Below are 19,711 nucleotides of genomic sequence, written 5' to 3'. Positions count from 1 at the left end.
ATCGAATGTTTATTCCCCTCCATAGATGCTGCCTGACCTGTTGAGTTCCTCCAGCATTTTGTGTGTGTTACTCAGGAGGGCTTCGGTTTTCCTTGCCTTTCTGCTGAATTGCCCAGATCCTGACGGACCTTCAGTCTCTGTAGAACAACATGAAACCCTAAGTGAACAGCGATGTGTCAGCGTGGGACAGCCTGATGCTCAAGATGGGCAGTAAGATGCCGCTCATAAGCAGATTGCTGTTGTCTGTGGACACAGGGGCACCTTGCTCTTCTTCAGTAAGAACGAAACGCTGCTCATCGGCAATTGGATCTGCTGGGTGAACACGGAGATCCCATGTGTGAACAGATTGCCCTCCTATAGGGGCAGACATATGGCATTTGGAGATTCAACTCTATGTTGCTCTTGCTTTGATTGGCTCTGACCACTACTGCGAGCTTGATGGCTATCTTGCGATTCATATTCCTGCTTGGCTTGCTTAAGATTGCCACCTCTAGGGGTGGAATTCTGTCCGGTGGCAGTGAAAATTGAGGAAGGTCACCTATGGAACTGACACATAGAAACATAGAAAATAGGTGCAGGAGTAGGCCATTCGGCCCTTCGAGCCTGCATCGTCATTCAATATGATCATGGCTGATCATCCAACTCAGAACCCTGTACCAGCCTTCCCTCCATACCCCCGATCCCTTTAGCCACAAAGGCCATATCTAACTCCCTCTTAAATATAGCCAGTGAACTGGCCTCAACTGTTACCTGTGGCAGAGAATTCCACAGATTCACCACTCTCTGTGTGAAGAAGTTTTTCCTCATCTCGGTCCTAAAAGGCTTCCTCTTTATCCTCAAACTGTGACCCCTCGTTCTGGACTTTCCCAACATCGGGAAAAATCTTCCTGCACCTAGCCTGTCCAATCCCTTTAGGATTTTATACGTTTCAATAAGATCCCCCCTCATTCTTCTAAATTCCAACGAGTATAAGCCTAGTCAAGCCAGTCTTTCATCATATGAAAGTCCTGCCATCCCAGGAATCAATCTGGTGAACCTTCTTTGTACTCCCTGTATGGCAAGAATGTCTTTCCTCAGATTAGGGGACCAAAACTGCACACAATACTCCAGGTGTGGTCTCACCAAGGCCTTGTACAACTGCAGTAGTACCTCCCTGCTCCTGTACTCGAATCCTCTTGCTATGAATGCCAGCATACCATTCGCCTTTTTCACCGCCTGCTGTACCTGCTTGCCCACTTTCAATGACTGGTGTATAATGACACCCAGGTCTCGTTGCACCTCCCCTTTTCCTAATCGGCCACCATTCAGATAATAATCTGTTTTTCTGTTTTTGCCACCAAAGTGGATAACCTCACATTTATCCACATTAAATTGCATCTGCCATGAATTTGCCCACTCACCTAACCTATCCAAGTCACCCTGCATCCTCTTCGCATCCTCCTCACAGCTAACACTGCCGCCCAGCTTCGTGTCATCCGCAAACTTGGAGATGCTGCATTTAATTCCCTCATCTAAGTAATTAATATATATTGTAAACAACTGGGGTCCCAGCACTGATCCTTGCGGTACCCCACTAGTCACTGCCTGCCATTCTGAAAAGGTCCCGTTTATTCCCACTCTTTGTTTCCTGTCTGCCAACCAATTCTCTATCCACATCAATACCTTACCCCCAAGTTTGCACACTAATCTCCTGTGTGGGACCTTGTCAAAAGCCTTTTGAAAATCCAAATATACCACATCCACTGATTCTACCCTATTCACTCTACTAGTCACATCCTCAAAAAATTCTATGAGATTCGTCAGACATCAGTTCCAATTCCTGTTATCAAGCAACACTCTGGACTCCCGTTCCCTGTCATCGCAAGGGACAGGATTATGTGAGTACAAGTGAGAAATGCTCAGGAAAGTGTCATTGTAATGATTTCCTATGATCATCAACTGGTCCCCCGTGAGGGAATATTCAGAGTCATTTATTTATCACATGTACATCGAACCATACAGTGAAATGTGTCATTTGAGTTAATAGCTAGCGCAACCTAAGGATGTTACGAAAGCAGCCCACAAGTTTTGCCACACATTCCAGCACCAACAAAGCATGCTCACAATACTCAGCAGGACAACATAGAACACAACAAGGAACAAAACTACAGCAAGACCATCTCCCTTCCTTTCTTCCATACACAGACGGCCCTCCAGCCCCAGGACAGGCCTCCAGGGGACTCACGAACAACGGGCCTCTGCCATCTCTAATGGGTTTCGGACTCCAGGGCTTTGGCCATAATTACTCAGTGTATCTTTTTACCCACTGAATGACAATCTGATCATTATCTTACAGTGTGCGTCACTTTCAACTCCTGCATCTACAATGCAGGGTAGCCACCCCAAAGTGGCTACTTCTATAGGGATGAGCTGACACTAGGAAGGCATATTTTGTGTAGAGGTCTCTGTTACTTAAGCTATGTCCCACCCCAAGATTTACATCTCAAAGAATTATTTCCTGCAGTGTTACACATATTGTAGGTGGCCCTGGAGAGCAGATTATGAGGGATTATGGTCCACCTCAGCTGATACTGCTGAAAAACAAAGATAGCCACTTTGTTTAAATTAGGAATAAACAGGATGCAAGGCATCTGTGTTGGGTTCAGGGATCGGACAAGAGGCATGACTCTCCACCCCGTCCGCCCCACGACCCCAGGCATGTGAATTGGCAAGACCAGAGCTCGAGGCCTAGTGTTCATGGCCTCAATCATTGACAAGTCCAGACATCAAGACCTGAAAATTGGGGTCCTGATCCAGGGTCTGCATTCGTCATCATCGGTGAGATCTGGGATCTAGGGTTGCTACAGAAGATCAAAGCCCAAAGGTCGATTGGAAGTCCAGAGTTGAGGTCCAATTCCCAGAACCCCAAGTCCACAAACCCACAAGCCCAATGGAGGCTGGAGGCTGGAAGCTGGAAACAGACTGTCCAAGGGTTGGAGGAGAGTGTGTTTTTGTGTGTGTGTGTGTGTGTGTGTGTGTGTGTGTGTGTGTGTGTGTGTGTGTGTGTGCGTGCGCGTGCGCGCGCACGCGCGCGCTTGGGTGGGAGGGAGGAACAGGGCTTGTTTTTGCTGTTGCAGCTTTCTTGTTTGTTGTGTTCTGTTTTGTTATATTCTGCATTCTGGACATGCTATGTTGGAACTGGAATATGTAGCAACACTTGTGGCTGTCCTCAGCACACCATTAGGCAAACAACGCAATTCACTGCATGTTTTGATGCACATGTTATAAATAAATGAATCTGAGTCAGAAACATCCGGGAGTCCTTTACCATCAACTCAGTCAAAGTTCCCCTCCCCTGTGCAAAATGGGATACTGGTGTTCTGCCATGACAGCTCTTCCATCTTGTCTTCTTTCTTCCCCGGCTCTGGATTTGCATGGTCATGTACCATTCAGCTAGGTTTTCTAAATGGACAGTAACAAACTACAACAAACTCACAGTGGATCAAATTATAAGCATGTCTGTTACTTGCAAGGGAGGACTACCTCCATACATTAAATTGTCGGTGCTTAAAACAGATCATTTTTATAAGTTTACAGAGTCCAGTAATTCATCAACTTCATGTCTCTGAGGTTGATCCATTCGTTATTTCCATTCCCATTTTATCTCGCATCCATCTTGAATAAGCCGCATTTGTCTTTAATGGGACCATTTGTCTTTGAGGCTCCTCCCCCAACAGTAGAGTCCTGTTTTTTTTGCTTTGAATCATGCAATGCCAAAACACTTTCTGCTCCAAGACATATACCCTTGCAAACTTCCCATCCAAACCAGCAAAGCACTCTAGTATCACACAGGTTCCATTTTGTCACATTACATTTTACAAAAGTTATAAATTCATAGAGTCTTCAGGATTACATATTTCCACAGCATACTTTTATTCTGTTGGCAATGTATAACACACAAGCACATGAATCTAATGAAGATATGTGGTGTTTTCCCTGATGTTTTTTGGTGGCTCTATAAACAACTGTTAAGAGTTGGGGAGGCAGATGGTAGCATTTATCTCTCGGGATCTATTTCCTTTCCCACTGTTCAGCCTTATGAAGTGCTGCTGTTATGGGTATGTGAAAATGTGCTTCTGATAAGGAAAATGCCAAATATGCTGAGGTGAATGCAATTTGATGAATGCAGTTGTATTATTGATGAATGTAATTTGACCCAGACTAAGCTACTATATGATCTAGTGCTCCTGTGGATCCAATCTGTGGGGACCTCTCCCAGATTTTTCTCACTTTCATTCCTGTCAAGATCAATTTCTAACTCCCTCTATTTTGGCCTATCAAGTCAGTCCTTGACCGTCTATCTTGTTACCTTTTTCACTTCCATCCAGGTCTCCTTAAAACATGGGTTCACAAACTTTTTTATGCCATGGACCCCTAACATTAACCAAGGAGTCTGTGGACCCCAGGTTGGAAACACATGTCTTAAAATCTCCTCCTGCAATAGCATCCCCAGTCTATTTCTCACCTAACCATTTGGGTTCAATTAATTCCCTTGTCCTTTTAAAGTATTCAAGGCAAACATGCAATGTTAGTCAGTAAAATTTGCATCAGTTTAACTTGGTAAAATTGCATCTCTGAGATTTAATCTATTCATTCTGTAATCATACTGACATTCAAACATTGGTGTCCAAACGAATTAGTACACCTGAGTTTGGTCAGTAGAAACAACTACCCAACTGTTTAACTTTTTCTTCCATGTCAATCTTAGTGCAGGATATTTAAGAGATTATTAGTGCTCTGATCCACCAATGTAAATACGACTTTCGCAAGGAACAATTGAAGAAATGATCATAAATGAATTAAATGGGGAGAGGGAGAAAATGGGAGAACTTGGTGAGGAGACAGTCGGGTGAGAGAGGAGGGGAAGAAAGAGCACAGAGGAAGAGAGGAAGAATGGCATGGTTGGAAGAGTAAATAAAGGAAAAGCAGGAGGGGAAGAAACGGAGATAATGAAGAGGGGTAAGAGAAAGGAAGAGACCTGAATCAGGGATATCTCAGGAGAACAATAGATGTGTGTGCGCATGCGTGCTGCGTGCATACGTTCAAGTTAGACGTCTTAACAGAGCCTGACCTCCAGTTGATTTTGACTGAACACTTTGCTGGCGTTGAATGGCTACCAAAGGTTTGTACAAGCATCTTCCACTCTGTGAAATAATCAGTCCTCTCCTGAGGGCCTACTGAGAAAGGATTCAGTAGTAAACCAGAGAAACAAGTGGAATAATTTGTTGATTGGATTGGGTTAAAACTGTGCAGTATTAACTATTACTCTGTATAGGCTGTTTCTGTGTAATAGATAATTACTAGGTCTGTTCAGATAAATCATTTCATTGTAAAAATTCGGGGAAAGGCAGATTTACATTTGGATAGCACTTTTCTTCCTCTTGATGCAATTTCAGACAACCTTTGTAGGTGTGTTGTGTTCAACTTGGATGTTGCAATTGGAACAAATGATAATACGCGGCATTGCCCTCAAGCATTTCTCCATCATTATAATCAGAATCAGGGTTAATGTCACTGGCATATATTGTAAAATATGTTGTCTTGCAGCACCAGTACAATGCAATGCATAATAAAAAACTATTAAGTTACAATAAGAAATAAAAAATATATATATTCTGTATATATAAAATTACATTACATAAGTAGTGCAAAAAAGTGAGCAAAAATAATAAGATAGTGTGTATGTGTTCATTGTCCATTCAGAAATCTGATGGTGAAGGGGAAGAAGCTGATCCTAAAACATTGAGTGAGTGTCTTCATGCTCCGGTACCTCCTCCTTGATGGCATCAATGAGAAGAGGGCATGTCCTGGGTGATGCCTTTTTGAGGCATCATCTGTTGTAAATGTTCCTATTGACGATGGCTGAGTTTGCAATTTTCAGCGGCTTTCTCCAATCCTCTGCAGTGGTCCTTCGGTACCAGACGGTGATACCAGTGAGAATGCTCTTCATGGTACATCCGTAGAAACTTGCTAAAGCCTCTGGTGTCATACCAAATCTCCTCAAACTCCTAATAAAATTTAGCCGCTGTTGTGCCTTCTTTGTAATTGCATCAATATGCTGGGCCCAGGATAGAACTTCAGAGGTGTTGATACCCAGAAACATGAAACTGCTCATACTTTCCACTGCTGATCCCTCAGTGAGGACTAGTGTTCCCTGGACTTCCCCTTCCTGAAATCCAAATCAATTCCTTGTCCTTGCAACAACACTCAACCTGCTGATCTATTTCACTCCTGTATGCCTCCTCATCACCATCTGAAATCCTGCAACAATAGTTCTGTTTTGGGCAAATTTATAGATGGTATCTGAACTGTGTCTAGCCACACAGCTGTGGACGTAGAGGGTAGAGCAGTGGGCTAAACACACATCATTGAGGTGTGCCTGTGTTAATCCTCAGCAAGGAGGAGATGCTATTTCCAATCTGCACTGAATGTAGTCACACGGTGAGGAAGTAAAGGATCCAATTCCAAAGGGAGGAACAGAGTCCCCAGTTTTGATTAGTACTGAGGGTATGATGGTGTTAACACTGTGTTGTAATTAATAAACAGCAGCCTGATATAGGTATTGCTACTGTCCAGGTGCTTCAAGGTCAAGTGGAGAGCCAGAGAAATTGCATCTACTGTGTACCTCTGTGTACCACAGAGTAACTCTGTAGCCATTCCCCTTAACAACGACCTCTTGTGGCGATAAGCCAATTGCAGCAGGTTGAGGTCCTTTCTTAGGCAGGAGTTGATTCTGGCTATCACATTTTGTGCAGCAGTCCCAAGGAGGCACCAGATTGCATAGAGGGAGAGAGAGTTTAAAAGAAACGAGTGGGGTGCAATGATCATATTTTGCACGCCACAGTTCTCGAGGAGACATTGGATTGTGTATAATTAGGCATTTGGCAAAGATCAAAGAAGTTAGGTTTAAGCAGAGAGGCCATTGTGGGAGTGGGCCAGTGTCAGAGTGGGAAGCTGAGGCTCTGACAAGGGGAGGTGAAGGCCATAGGTCAATTTTTTCCTGCCAGAATAAAAGGCAAGGATAACAGGTTTAGGGAACCTTGGTTTCGGAGAGATATTGACGCCCTGGTTAATAAGAAGAAGGAAGTGCATAGCAAGTATAGGCAGGACGGACCAAATGAGGTACTTGAGGACTATAAGAAATGCAAGAGAAGACTTTAGAAGGAAATCAGGAGGCCTAAAGGAAGGCATGAGGTTGCTCTAGCAGACAAGGTGAAGCAAAATCCTGAAGGCTTCTATAGATATATTAAGAGCAAAAGGACAGCAAGGGACAAAATTTGTGCTCTGGAAGATCAGAGTGGTAATCTATGCATGGAGCCGAAAGAGTTGGGGCAGATCTTAAATAGATTTATTTTGCATCTGTATTTACTCGGGAGATGGACACAGAATCTATAGATGTGAGGCAATTCAGCAGCAAGTTCATGGACCCTTTACAGATTACAGAGGAGGAGTTGTTTGCTGTCTTGAGACAGATTAGGGTGGATAAATCCCCAGGGCCTGACAATGTATTCCCTTGGTCCCTGTGGGAGACGAGTGCCAAAATTGAAGGGCACGGCAGAGATATTTATCTAGTGGAGATATTTAAAACATCCTTAGCCATCAGGGAGGTGCTGGAGGATTGGAGGATAGCGAATGTTGTTCTGTTGTTTAAGAAAGGCTCTAAGAATAAGCCAGGAAATTATAGACTGTTGAGCCTGACATCAGGAGTGGGAAAGTTATTGGAAAGTATTCTACGGAACCGGATACATTAGTATTTGGATAGACAGGGACTGATTACGGTTAGTCAACATGGCCTTGTGTGATAGATTTGATAGAAGTATACAAAATTATGAGGGCTACAGATAGGGTAAAGGCAAACAGGCTTCTTCCACTGAGGTTGGGTGAGACTACAACTGGAGGTCATGGGTTAGGGGTGAAAGGTGAAATGCTTGAAGGGGACGTGAGGGGGAATTTCTTAACTCAGAAGTTGGGAAGAACGTGGAATGAGCTGCCAGCACAAGTAGATGTTGCAGGTTCAATTTCAACACTTAAGAGAAATTTGGATAGGTACATTGATTGGAGGGGTATGGAGGGCTGTCTGTTCCTGTGCTGCAATCTTCTATGACTCTGTGACCAACCTCTCAAACTACTTCATCACAGTTGATGTGAGTCCAACTGGGCAATAGTCATTGAGGCAGCTCACTCTGCTCTTCTTGAGCACTGGAATGATTGTCTCCTTTTTGATGCATGGGAGAGCCTCCAGCTTCAGCAGTGAGAGATTGAAGATGTCCTTGAACACTACCACATTTTCAGTGCCCTACCAGGTGGACTATCAGGGCCTGATGCCTTGCCAAGTGTTCACCCCATGAAAGATCTCTGTCTTGGCCTCCAAGACAGAAATTACAAGGTCACCAGACGCTGCAGGGATCTGCATAAGTGTAGTTTTATACTTCCTTTCAAAGTGTGCGTAAAAGGTGTTGAGTTCATTTGGGAGCGAAGCATCACAGCTAAGTTACATTTTGCCTTGTAGGAAGTAATGGCCTACATACCCTGCCAGGGCTGATGTGCATCCAATTCCATCTCTAACTCCTCCACTTCACAGAATAAATTGACATAAACTATGAAACCTGCCTAACGTCGATTAATGTTTCATTATGTGAAGAAAATGGGCAGATTCTACAATGGGCCAGTAACTCATTCTCAGATTATCTCCCAGGTTGTGAAGATGAAAATGAACTCCTAGATTTCTAGAATAAATTAATAAGACTGAAACAACATATCAGATAGGGTAGGAAAGGGGTTGTTGCCGTGATCAGCAGCAATCACTTCTTTCTGCTGGTTAATCATACAATTTAACATACCTATACAATTATTATAAACATATTACCATTATGTCTATGTACTGAAGGAACAGCAATTAATTTCAATGTTAGCAAGGTATGTGATGGGAAAAACACCGAGATGGTAGTGTTCCATGCACCTGTTGTTCTTGCACTACTTTGTGGTTGTGGGCAGAGGTTTGGGAGGTGCCATACAGTAGTTGAGCAACTACAGTGAATTTTGTTGGTACACTGCATGCTTGGCGGGGAAGACAGCGAGCTGCTATGGAATACGATTCAAACAGGCTGATTTGTTATGAGAGATATGGAGCTTATTAAGTTTATTCAATCTACACTTATTAAAGTAAGTGGAGGGTATTTCATTATACACGTGATTTCAGCCTTGGTGATGGTGAAAAGGCCAAGAATTCAGAAGGCGAGTCACCTTCCACAGGATTTCCATCCTCTGACCAACTTTTGTAACCACAGTGTTTGTGTAGTTGGCCTGGCTGCATTTATGGGCAGTGGTGGTTCTGAGAATGTTGATGTTGTGGAGGTTAAACATTATCATATTTTTGATGTTGATAATCCAGTTCATTATATGTGCTGTATGCTTTAAAATTCTGGTGCAACAGACTAAATTAGCTCATTTTAACCCATTAAATTGCTATTCCACATCAAATTATTTTCCAAAGTCTTTCATTTAGGCATTTAATTCAGCAGAGGCGGTTAAATAAAAGATAGCAATTTTAGTAACGATTTATTTTAAGATCTGCATTCCAGGGTGGTGTTTTAATTCTTGGGATTTTAGTATAATTATTCATTGAAGACACTGGCATACAGAAGGCGGCAAACATTGTATTTTGCAAAATAAATTTATATTAGTACATGCAACTATGGGGATGAGAAACCTATTTCTGCATCTAATAAGTATGGTGATATTACTGATAAGTCAGACCTATTTATGAAAAAAGCATATTTGATTACAAGTATGAAATATGTAAAACTACATTCAATGCAGTTAATTAAAGGAAATACCACTGTTCAGACAGGACCTCTTAAAGACAATGGATGATTTTTTACCTTAAATTTATTTGTACACCAACATTAAATAGTAAGCGATTTATAAAATCAAAGCTCACATATAATGCTTTAGCACTTTGTTGATTTTACGGCTGTTTGTGTCTTCAGGAATGCACATTTACCAAGATACGGTCTGACAGTGCTCTGAGAGTACTATTCATTGGTTCCCTGCGCCTGAAATGCAAAACTCCCTGCTGTCAGCGCTGGTACTTTACTTTCAATGGAGCAGAGTGCAGTGGTCCTTTGCCAGTTGAAGCCATCATTTATCTTGACCAAGGAAGTCCCGAGTTCAACTCCACCATCAATATACATCGGACATCTACAGGTTTGTTCTGAAATATGCTCAAAGTCTATTAGCTAATGCTCATTATTTTAACAAAAACAATACTCTGCAAACTTCTCCCATATTAATCATTATAAGGTGAAATCCTTCAATTTTGCTGATCTCAGCAGGGTTCATTACTAAGTTCTGAAGCAAGGAAGAAGGAAAGAACTCACGAGGCTGAAACTGCATCACTAAATATTAACTATTCAGGTGAAAATGGGCAACAAAGGGCACTCATTGCCAAAATGATAAGAACAGCTACCCAAAAGCAAGCAATAGTATTTTAGGTTGCATCTTAAAATTAAAGAAAAATACTACAGAGGCTGTAAATCTGAAATAAAAACAAAATGCTGGAAATGGTCAGTTCAAACACTGTAGAGAAATAGATTTCAAAGGTACATTTAATGTCAGAGAAATGTATACAATATACAACCTGAAAAGCTTTTTCTTCACAACCATCCACGAAAACAGAGAATGAATGAATGACAGTTAAATGTTAGAACTCCAAAGTCCCCCCCAGCTCGGCTCCCTCCCTCGCGTAAGCTGCAAGCAACAAACCCCCCCTCCCCCCACCAGCAAAAAAAGTATTGGCACCTGCCATCGAGCACTCAGGCATGAGCAAAGCAAGAGTAAAGACACAGACTTGCAGTTACCCCAAAGACTACATTGTTCACCCGGGATTCGACATACCCCAGGCTCTCTCTCTCCCTAATAAGGGAGAAAGGGATGTCTCCATTTTTCACAGCGAGCGGGGAGACATAACAAACAAGTCGCTGGTTTACGATGTTAAAAGGTCAAAGTTTCATGCCAACATTCCATCAGAATATTAAAATCAGGTGGAACTTAACTTTGCTTGCTGTAGTTTTCATCAATGCACAGCGGTTCTCCAAAGGAACCATTACACATTACTATTCTACAAATTAAGCAACAATTTTATATTTACCTGACTAATGAGGATTGCTGCTTCTGGTTCCATGTTAAAAGGGGGACACTACTGACTTTTGCACATAGGCTGTCCACCCTGTTGGGTGATTCTATCATGGTTATTGGATTCACTGACAATGCTCGCAAGAAAATTAATCTCAAGGTTGTATATGATGACATAGATGTACTTTGATAATAAATTTACTTTGGACTCTTAATCTTGGGTAGGGGATGAGGGGGTCTACTAGATCTTATGTCGGGTGAGCTCAAGTAAGTGCCACTCCAGATTGTAACACCGAAACAGCGATCTGTTAGTCCCCCTCTTGCTGTGGAAAGTGGGGGTGGGGTGGTGAGAGGGAGGGTGGAAGAAGGGGGGAATGGGGGATGGGGAGAAGAAAGGGGGGAAGGGGAAGTGGGGAGGAGGGGGAAGACACACTGTAGCATGTTGAAGTGCTTGGGTTTTGTCTGTGTTTTTTGTTGGACTGCAGATCATGGGGTCTTTGGGGGCTTCCTATTGCTTGCTTGGTGGGTGGTTAGCACTGGTGCTTCCTGCTAGAACAAGTGGCATGAAGGGGAGAGTTGATGCTTTGCTGCTGCCTGTGCATGGGAGGGGGTAGGGGTGGGTTTGGGGTTCTTATGTTTTTCTGTCATTCTTTGGTGTTTTTATCTGTTTCATGGATGTCTGCAAAGAGTAAGAATTTCACGCTGTATATTCCAAACATTTTCTGATAGTACGTTTGTAAATGGAACCATTTAATTTGGACAACCACTCATCTTCCTGATTATCCCTCTACTTTGACTTATGGCTACTGTCACCCTATACTGATAACCATTTTCTTCCCTACAGTACATTTCCTCTCAATAAATGTCTGGTGGCTCCAGCTGACAAATCAATTCCACAAATTTTACATTATTCTCTTTTCAATATCTTGGACTAGCTTTCTAACTCCTGAATTTCCAGATGCTGCTTATTAGAATACCTATTGATATTAAAAGAAAATGTCTAATGTGGAAGTTAAAAGTCAGGCTTTAGTTGCAGTGCTCATTTCTACTAATATATCTTTTGTCATACTGGTGCAAGTTTCCTGACTCCAGGTGTTTTCCTTTGTCTGATTCACCATCCATTATTTTCACATCAAACAGTCAAGTTTTTAATCTTTTCTTTCAGTCAAAATGTCACTTGTGAGTTGCGGAGACAAAGAGGAAACAAATCACATCAAAATCTACTTGGAAAACTTAGATGTCTTGTAATATAATGGCTTTCTTTACAAAAGAATTGGGCAGAGTGCTACTTGGCATGGCATAGGAGCACAGTAGTTAATGTGTTGCTTTAGCACTAGCTGTTAAAGTCAGGGTATGATTTCCACCACTGCCTGTAAGGAGTTTCTATGGGACTACATGGGTTTCCTCTGGGTGCTCCCGTTTCCTTGCACATTTCAAAGACGTGCGGTTAGGGTTAGTGAGTTGTGGGCATGCTATGTTGGCACTTTCAGGCTACCCAGCACAGTCTTTGCTGGTTTGATGAACATGTGAATGAAGCTGACCCTTATCTTTACTTAAAAATAAGTTATCTGTGTTGCTTGCAGCTTTCTAATAATCTTCAATTTACTTTTTTTCCCCCCCATCAGTGGAAGGACTATGTGAAGGAATCAACGCTGGGCTTGTGGATGTTTCGCTCTGGATTGGGTTGTGTTCGGATGGGTACCCACAAGGCGACGCTTCCACTGGTTGGAACTCAGTTTCACGCCTGATCATCGAAGAATTGCCAAAATAGTTTTCATTCTGCATAAGCAAAGCTATCAGAACCAGCTTGCTTTTGTAGAAACCATATTATGAAAAATTGTCAACTTTAAGTTGTCCAATAAAAGTATCAAAATTAAGACCATTGCACTCATGTATCTGAATTTCTAAGGAACTTAGATAGTGAAATTTGGATTGTATAGATCTATTTCTTGTCTTGGCATGTTAGAAATATGGAACCAGTTATCCATTACATCACTCTCCTGATTTTCATGCAAATATATGAAGGGCTAAATTGTATTGTCCAATTCAAAATAATCATCTATCTACTTTACTATTTGGAGCAACTTGAACAAATTTATACTATCAGTTTTTTTTTTAAAGTATTGTGCTTTGTTAGAAAATTGCAAAACTGACATGATTTGCATATATCTGAGCATTTGTAGACAATTATGAAGAAATAAGACTTCAATATCTCTAAATAAGTCCCTTGTTAAAATCAGGTTGTTGCAACTAATCTCAGTTATCCAAGATATTAATGACAATGCAGGAAGTGTAATTTATGATTATAGGCATCCATTAGTCATGAGACCATGGATTTGCGCCTTGGAAGGTTGTATGGAAGACCAGCTGCAAGTCTCCCCTCTCCACGCCACCGATGTTGTCCAAGGGAAGGGCATTAGGACCCATACAGCTTGGCACCTGTGTTATCACAGGGCAATGTGTGATTAAGTGCCTTGCTCAAGGACATACACACTGCCTCAGCCAAGGCTCGAACTAGCGACCTTCAAATCTCTAGACGAATGCTTTAACCACTTGGCCACGCGCTAACACTTAAGTGTAATAACAAGTATCTAAGACACAGGTGCAAAATTAGGCCATTTGATCATGGCAGATTTTGTTTTCAACCCCATTCTTCTGCTTTTTCCCGGTAACCTTTACCATCATACTAATCAAGAACTTATCAGTGTCTGCTTTAAATATACCTAATGACTTGGCTTCCACAGTCTGTGACAATAATTCTGCAGACTCGCCACCCTCTGGCTAAAGCAAATCCTCCTTACCTGTTGAGTGGACACCCTTTTATTCTAATGCTCTGTGCTCTGCTCCTAGACACCATTGCCAGAAACATCCTGTCCATGCCCACTCTATCTAGGCTTTCAATATTCAATAGGTTCCAATGAGATCCTCTTTCATCTTTCTGAACTCTGGCGAGTACAGGCCCAGTGGCATCCACAGCTCAACATATAATTAACCCTTTCATCACCAGGATCATTATTGTGAATCTACTTTGGATCCTTTCCAATGCCAGTTCATCCTTCCTCAGATATGCAGCCCAAAACTACTCATAATACTCCAGACGTGGTCTGACCAACACCTTATAAAGCCCCAGCAATATACTCTTGCTTTTATATCCCAGCGAAATAACAGTTCAGACTTATTCCAGCTGAATCTCTCCCCCAGGTCTCAAAATGTTATGATGCAAAAAAGGTTGTGTTATTGAAGAAAATCCAGCTCCAGAAATGATACTTAACTCACTCGATGGCAATCAGCTGAGACTAACAACGAAGCTTAAATGTAACTGTACATATCATATTGCAGGAAACAGAGCTGCACTCATAATGGATTAATGGAAGCCATCAGTTCAACACATTATTGAAACTCTTTGATCAAATTTGTTGGCAAGACATAATTGGACAGGTCTTAAAAAAATAAGGTCTTTATTCTGTTCTCCTACCTACAAGCTTCAAAGCACTAAGTAGATTTAGTGACATCATGAAAGTAAATTTACATGTTACCTTATAAATGTTCCTAAAGCTCAATATTTCCTGTTAAGTCATAAGTAACTCTACTTATTAAATTACATTAGAATAAAACTCTTATATCCGAAGTAACAACCCATAACCAAATGTAATTTATTACAAAAGATTGCAGGAATACAAATCATTTTTAAAAGCAATTCAGCTTGACACTGCTTAATATTTGATAATGATTTCTTGTTGATTATAGTGTCAACACATTGATACAAGGACAATTATGAAATATTACACATCTTATCCTTGAGTTAACATATAATCTTTAAAAAATTAGAATTGCACTTATAATTTATCTGCAAGCTTTACAGATTCATTCAGTTAAATAAATATTATTTTAATCGTGGTGCTGAAACATCACTGTTGCAACCAGGAATGCTGCAAGTAGTAATTAGAAAGCACCTTATGTTTTCCTTGTGCCTGCTGACTTTAGTAAATAATAAAACTTTGTTTCAAATTCTGACAATAAACTATGGTTCACGATTGTCGCAAACCAAATAAAAACTGTGAAACGTTTTCATACACTACAAATGTAATGCAGCATGCAGGTGTCACTTTGACCACATTTGGAACGATTCCTTTGTAAAATCCGTGAATGCCTTCATTCCTGAAAGATAACCAAAAATTTTGAATTTCTGAATTATGCTACTAAACTCAACAATTACTGTTTTGAAAGTAAAGGTTTCAAACATACAGTTATAATCAAAATACCAATTCATCTGATTTTGGTTGAAAATACCGGAAAGTGTTAGAGACAAACTCCTTGCCTTTCCTTACGTAATGCCATTATATCTGTAATATCCAAACCAATCATCCAAATATGAGGCTACACATTCCACCTGAAAGATGGTAAATCTGGTCAGGCATTCTGCCGTAATTATTTGAACAATTTTACGCGACAATTACAATTAAAAAGTCTTTGCAAAAAATTAATATGGAAAAACACGAAGTCATCCATTTTGGTAGAATAAGCAGTTTTTTTTCTCAGAATAGTGGAAGATTGCAAGGTGATAATGTTAAGAATAATCTGAGCATATCTGTATGCAAATCACTGGAAGTTAAGATGCATATATGGTTACTTATCCAAATTACCTGCTCTATATTGAGCATAGACATACCTTGCTCCAATTACACAGAGCCCTTGTGAGACCACAGCTAATATATATTGTGCATGCCTAGTCTCCTACTAAAGATATATATGTAATACAGGAAGTGCAGTAATGGATCACAAGATTGATATTTGACATGGCAGGTTTGTTATACGAGAAGAAATTTGCTTTTTGCTCTACATTCCAGCATCTACAATCTCGTATTTCCAGGAATTATCTAGCCCTATCTCTACATTCTTGTGTTGCATGTATATCTTTCTTCCAGTGGGACTAGGCAAAGCAACCTGGAGAATTTGACAAACTCAAATTTTCTGTGAAAAGTGTAACCAGAAGAACATAAGACATAGGAGCAGAATTAGGCCACTTGGCCCATGAAGTCTGCTCCACTATTTGATCGTGGCAGCTTTGTTTTTCCTCTCTCAACCGCATTCTCCAGTTGCTGGTGAATGCAGCAGGCCAGGCAGCATCTCTAGGAAGAGGCACAGTCGACGTTTCAGGCTGAGACCCTTCGTCAGGACCAACTGAAAGAAGAGCTAGTAAGAGATTTGAAAGTGGGAGGGGGAAGGGGAAATCTGAAATGATAGGAGAGGACAGGAGGGGGAGGGATGGAGCCAAGAGCTGGACAGGTGATTAGCAAAAGGGATATGAGAGGATCATGGGACAAGAGGCCTAGGGAGAAAGAAAAGGGGGAGGGGGGAAAAAGCCCAGAGGATGGGCAAGGGGTATAGTGAGGGGGACAGAGGGAGAAAAAGAATGTGTGTATATAAATAAATAACGGATGGGGTACGAGGGGGAGGTGGGGCATTAGCGGAAGTTTGTCAATGTTCCTCTGTTGACTGTACCTCTTCCTAGAGATGCTGCCCAGCCTGCTGCGTTCACCAGCAACTTTTATATGTGTTGCTTGAAGTTCCAGCATCTGCAGATTTCCTCGTGTTTGCGTTTACATTCTATTATCTCCCCATTACCTTTGACACCCTTACCAATCAAGAACCTATCAACCTCTGCTTTACATATACCCAATGAGCTGCAGCCTCACCTGGCCACTTTAATTGTAGCAAGCTGTGTCTATACTCAGTATGGAGCAGGTAATTGGGGAAAGGTAACCATATATGCATTTTAACTTCCAATGATTTGCATACAAGAACACCCAGATTACTCTTAATAACACCTTGCAATATCATGAAACATACAAAATTCTTATGGGGCTTCAATGGGTAGGTGCGGAGTTGCTGTTTTTCATGGATTGGGTGTCTAGATCATACAGCAACAAAGGGTCAGTCCTCAAAGAGGGAGTTGAGAAGAAGTTCTTCACCCAGATTGTTCTGAATCATTGAAATTCACTGCATAAGAGTGCTCGGCCACTGGGTATTTTCAACCCAGAAACCAATAAATTACAACATTAAGGGGCTTAGTGAAGGAGACAATAAGAAATCAATTAACATGATCATAACGAATAAAGCAGCAGGAACAAAGAAGCAAATGGCCTCCTGCTGTTTTTTTTTACATTCAAATGGAGTGCCGTTTGAGCTTTCAACCTTTTGCGTCAGAAGAACCAAGTAAAGCATTAAGTCTGATTTATACTTCTGCCTTAACTGGATGCCGTAACCCACGCAAGTGACTTGTGCGTGTTGAGAGCATTTATATTTGTGCATTGGTGTGTCTGCATCGCTCTGCAATTCACGCACGTCACGCATGCGCACACACCTGCCCGTGCAAGGCTTCATGGTCATGGTAGTCTTTCTTGGGGTAAACAAGAAGCGAGCGTTTTTTTTCTTAAAAGCGAAATGTGTCCTCCATAATTTCGGAGGTCTGTAAAGCTTTATGGAAAGCATTGCAGCTAAGAATTCCTTCCCTGCCCTTCAGCCGGCCAATGGGAAGCTATTGCAGCATAGGATGAAATGCGATGCTACCAAGTGGACCAATCACAGCTGTTGCGTTCTGCGTTGCCGCAATGCGCGGTTACATTTTGGAAGAGGTGTGCGTCACAGCAACACAGGCTCTGGCGTAGGGATCCGCGTTGGCTCTGCGTAGGGTTTGCGGTGACGCAGTACTTACGGCATCGCGTTGACGCAGAAGTAGAAATTAGGCTTTAGGAGTAATAGAAATGTCACCAGGGTAAAAAAAAACATCTTTACTTAGATCAACATACTTGGTACAAGACTAGCAACGATTAAAATATCCAAAGATCCCTTCAATTGGCAGCATTTACATATAAAGCATCAAAATTTACAAGTATTCCAATACAGCTCAGTGAAGTATGGTCAGCCAAAGACACCGGGAGGAGTCAGTGTATTAGAGGTGGTGTTAATAGGCAGGAGAATTCCAGAATGTAGGGCTACTACACGAGAAATCACAAGAGGAAGACAGAATCATTTAATGTACTGAAGATTTATAGCAGAAGACAGTCCTTTCATTGTTAAATTCCATGCACGTGACAAAGAATTCCAGATCACCAGCCTGGTATGGATGGATAGTCACAGAGATACAGAACACAGAAGGTGGCTCAACAAGATCATGTTAAGCACCCATTTACACTAATTCTTGTTTTATCTCTGGATCCAAACACTTAACTGCACATTAGGGACAATTTGCAGTGATCAATTAACCCATTAATCCATTCATTTCCTGAATGTGGGTAGAAACTGAAATATCTGGAGCAAACCCAAATAGAGAAAACGCAAACTCCAAACACATACCCCCCCTCCCCCCAATGGAGGCCAGGAATTAACCCAAGTCATTGGCATTGTAAGGGAATAGCTCTATTCACTGCATCAAGGTGCCACCCTTTAGTTGTCTTACAAGGAAAGGTTGGATAGGCTAGGCTAGTATCTGCCCGAGCTTAGAAAAATAAGGCCTGATTAAAGTGTATAAAGAGTCTGCAAGGTCAGAGAGAAAGGCTATTTTTTCTTAACGAGAACTACGACTTAGTTTAAAAATAAGAAGTCGCCCACTTAAGAGAGAGGAACAAAAAATTACCTCTCTCAGAGATGGGGTTCCTAACCATTTTTATGCCATGGACCAATACAATTAAGAAAGGGGTCCTTGGACCCCAGTAGTGAACCCCTGTCTCAGAGGGTCATGAGGCATTGGAACTCTCTTCTCATTTATTTTATTTAGCGAAAAAAACCAGAACAGGCCCTTCTGGCCCAACAAGCAGCACAGCCCACCTATTTAACCCTAGTCTAATTACAGGATAATTTACAATACCAATTGACCTACTCCTTAGCCACCTATGAATACTTTCAAGGTTGAGGCAAATGGATTCTTAATAAGAAAGGGGTTCAAAGGTCACTGCAAAATACAACAGCAATGTGAAGGTATGGTTATATTCAGATCTGCAATGTTACTGTTAAATGGTACAGCAGCGATTTAACCTCGTTCAAAGTCTTTTTTAAAAATCTTACCTGAACGTTCTCCATATGGCACTCATTGTCCCTGAGTACTGGGTATGTTGATCCTGCAGCCTAGCACGTATCACTTGATATGGATATGTTGCTGATACAGCAAATACTTTGGACATTGCTGCCATCGTTATGTATTCTAAGGTATTCTAATATAGAAGAGAAACAAAAATTAATCATTAATATTCTCATCAACCTTTGTTAGATCCAACATTTAATTGTAATTATGCTTGTATTTTAAGTAGCATTTATATACGTAACAGTTTAATATGACTCTAGAGGCTTTACTGTGTATAATTCAGGATGCTTCTTTGTTCTTTCATTAAATGGCTAGTATTTTCTCCTTGGTTAACTTTACTACAGTATTAAATAAGTATTTTCTAATTGGATTATTATCTATTGAATGTTCTTATTTTTTGGGTATAAAAGTAGCTGTTTTATGCTAGGTGCTATCTTTAGATCCTCTTCATCAACTACT

General features: G+C 41.3%; 2 protein-coding genes across 2 annotated transcripts in view; one reads left to right on the top strand and one right to left on the bottom strand.

The window, feature by feature from the left end:
* LOC134350043 (collagen triple helix repeat-containing protein 1-like) overlaps positions 1–13,072 on the top strand; it is a 35,320-nt gene extending 22,248 nt beyond the window's left edge. The window contains exons 3-4 of the mRNA XM_063054958.1: positions 10,029–10,245; positions 12,798–13,072. Coding sequence (XP_062911028.1) covers positions 10,029–10,245; positions 12,798–12,943 — 363 coding nt within the window. The 3' untranslated portion in view covers positions 12,944–13,072. The remainder of the gene's footprint in view (positions 1–10,028; positions 10,246–12,797) is intronic.
* A 1,539-nt stretch (positions 13,073–14,611) lies between these two features.
* LOC134350036 (solute carrier family 25 member 32-like) overlaps positions 14,612–19,711 on the bottom strand; it is a 31,621-nt gene continuing 26,521 nt past the window's right edge. The window contains exons 6-7 of the mRNA XM_063054947.1: positions 19,237–19,382; positions 14,612–15,330 (exon numbers count right to left, since the gene is read on the bottom strand). Coding sequence (XP_062911017.1) covers positions 15,201–15,330; positions 19,237–19,382 — 276 coding nt within the window. The 3' untranslated portion in view covers positions 14,612–15,200. The remainder of the gene's footprint in view (positions 15,331–19,236; positions 19,383–19,711) is intronic.

Source organism: Mobula hypostoma, chromosome 1 (genome assembly GCF_963921235.1).
Source record: "Mobula hypostoma chromosome 1, sMobHyp1.1, whole genome shotgun sequence".
In the NCBI taxonomy this organism is placed as follows: Eukaryota; Metazoa; Chordata; class Chondrichthyes; order Myliobatiformes; family Myliobatidae; genus Mobula; species Mobula hypostoma.
Note: the sequence above shows the minus strand (reverse complement) of the source record. Positions and strands in the feature narration are given on the sequence as shown.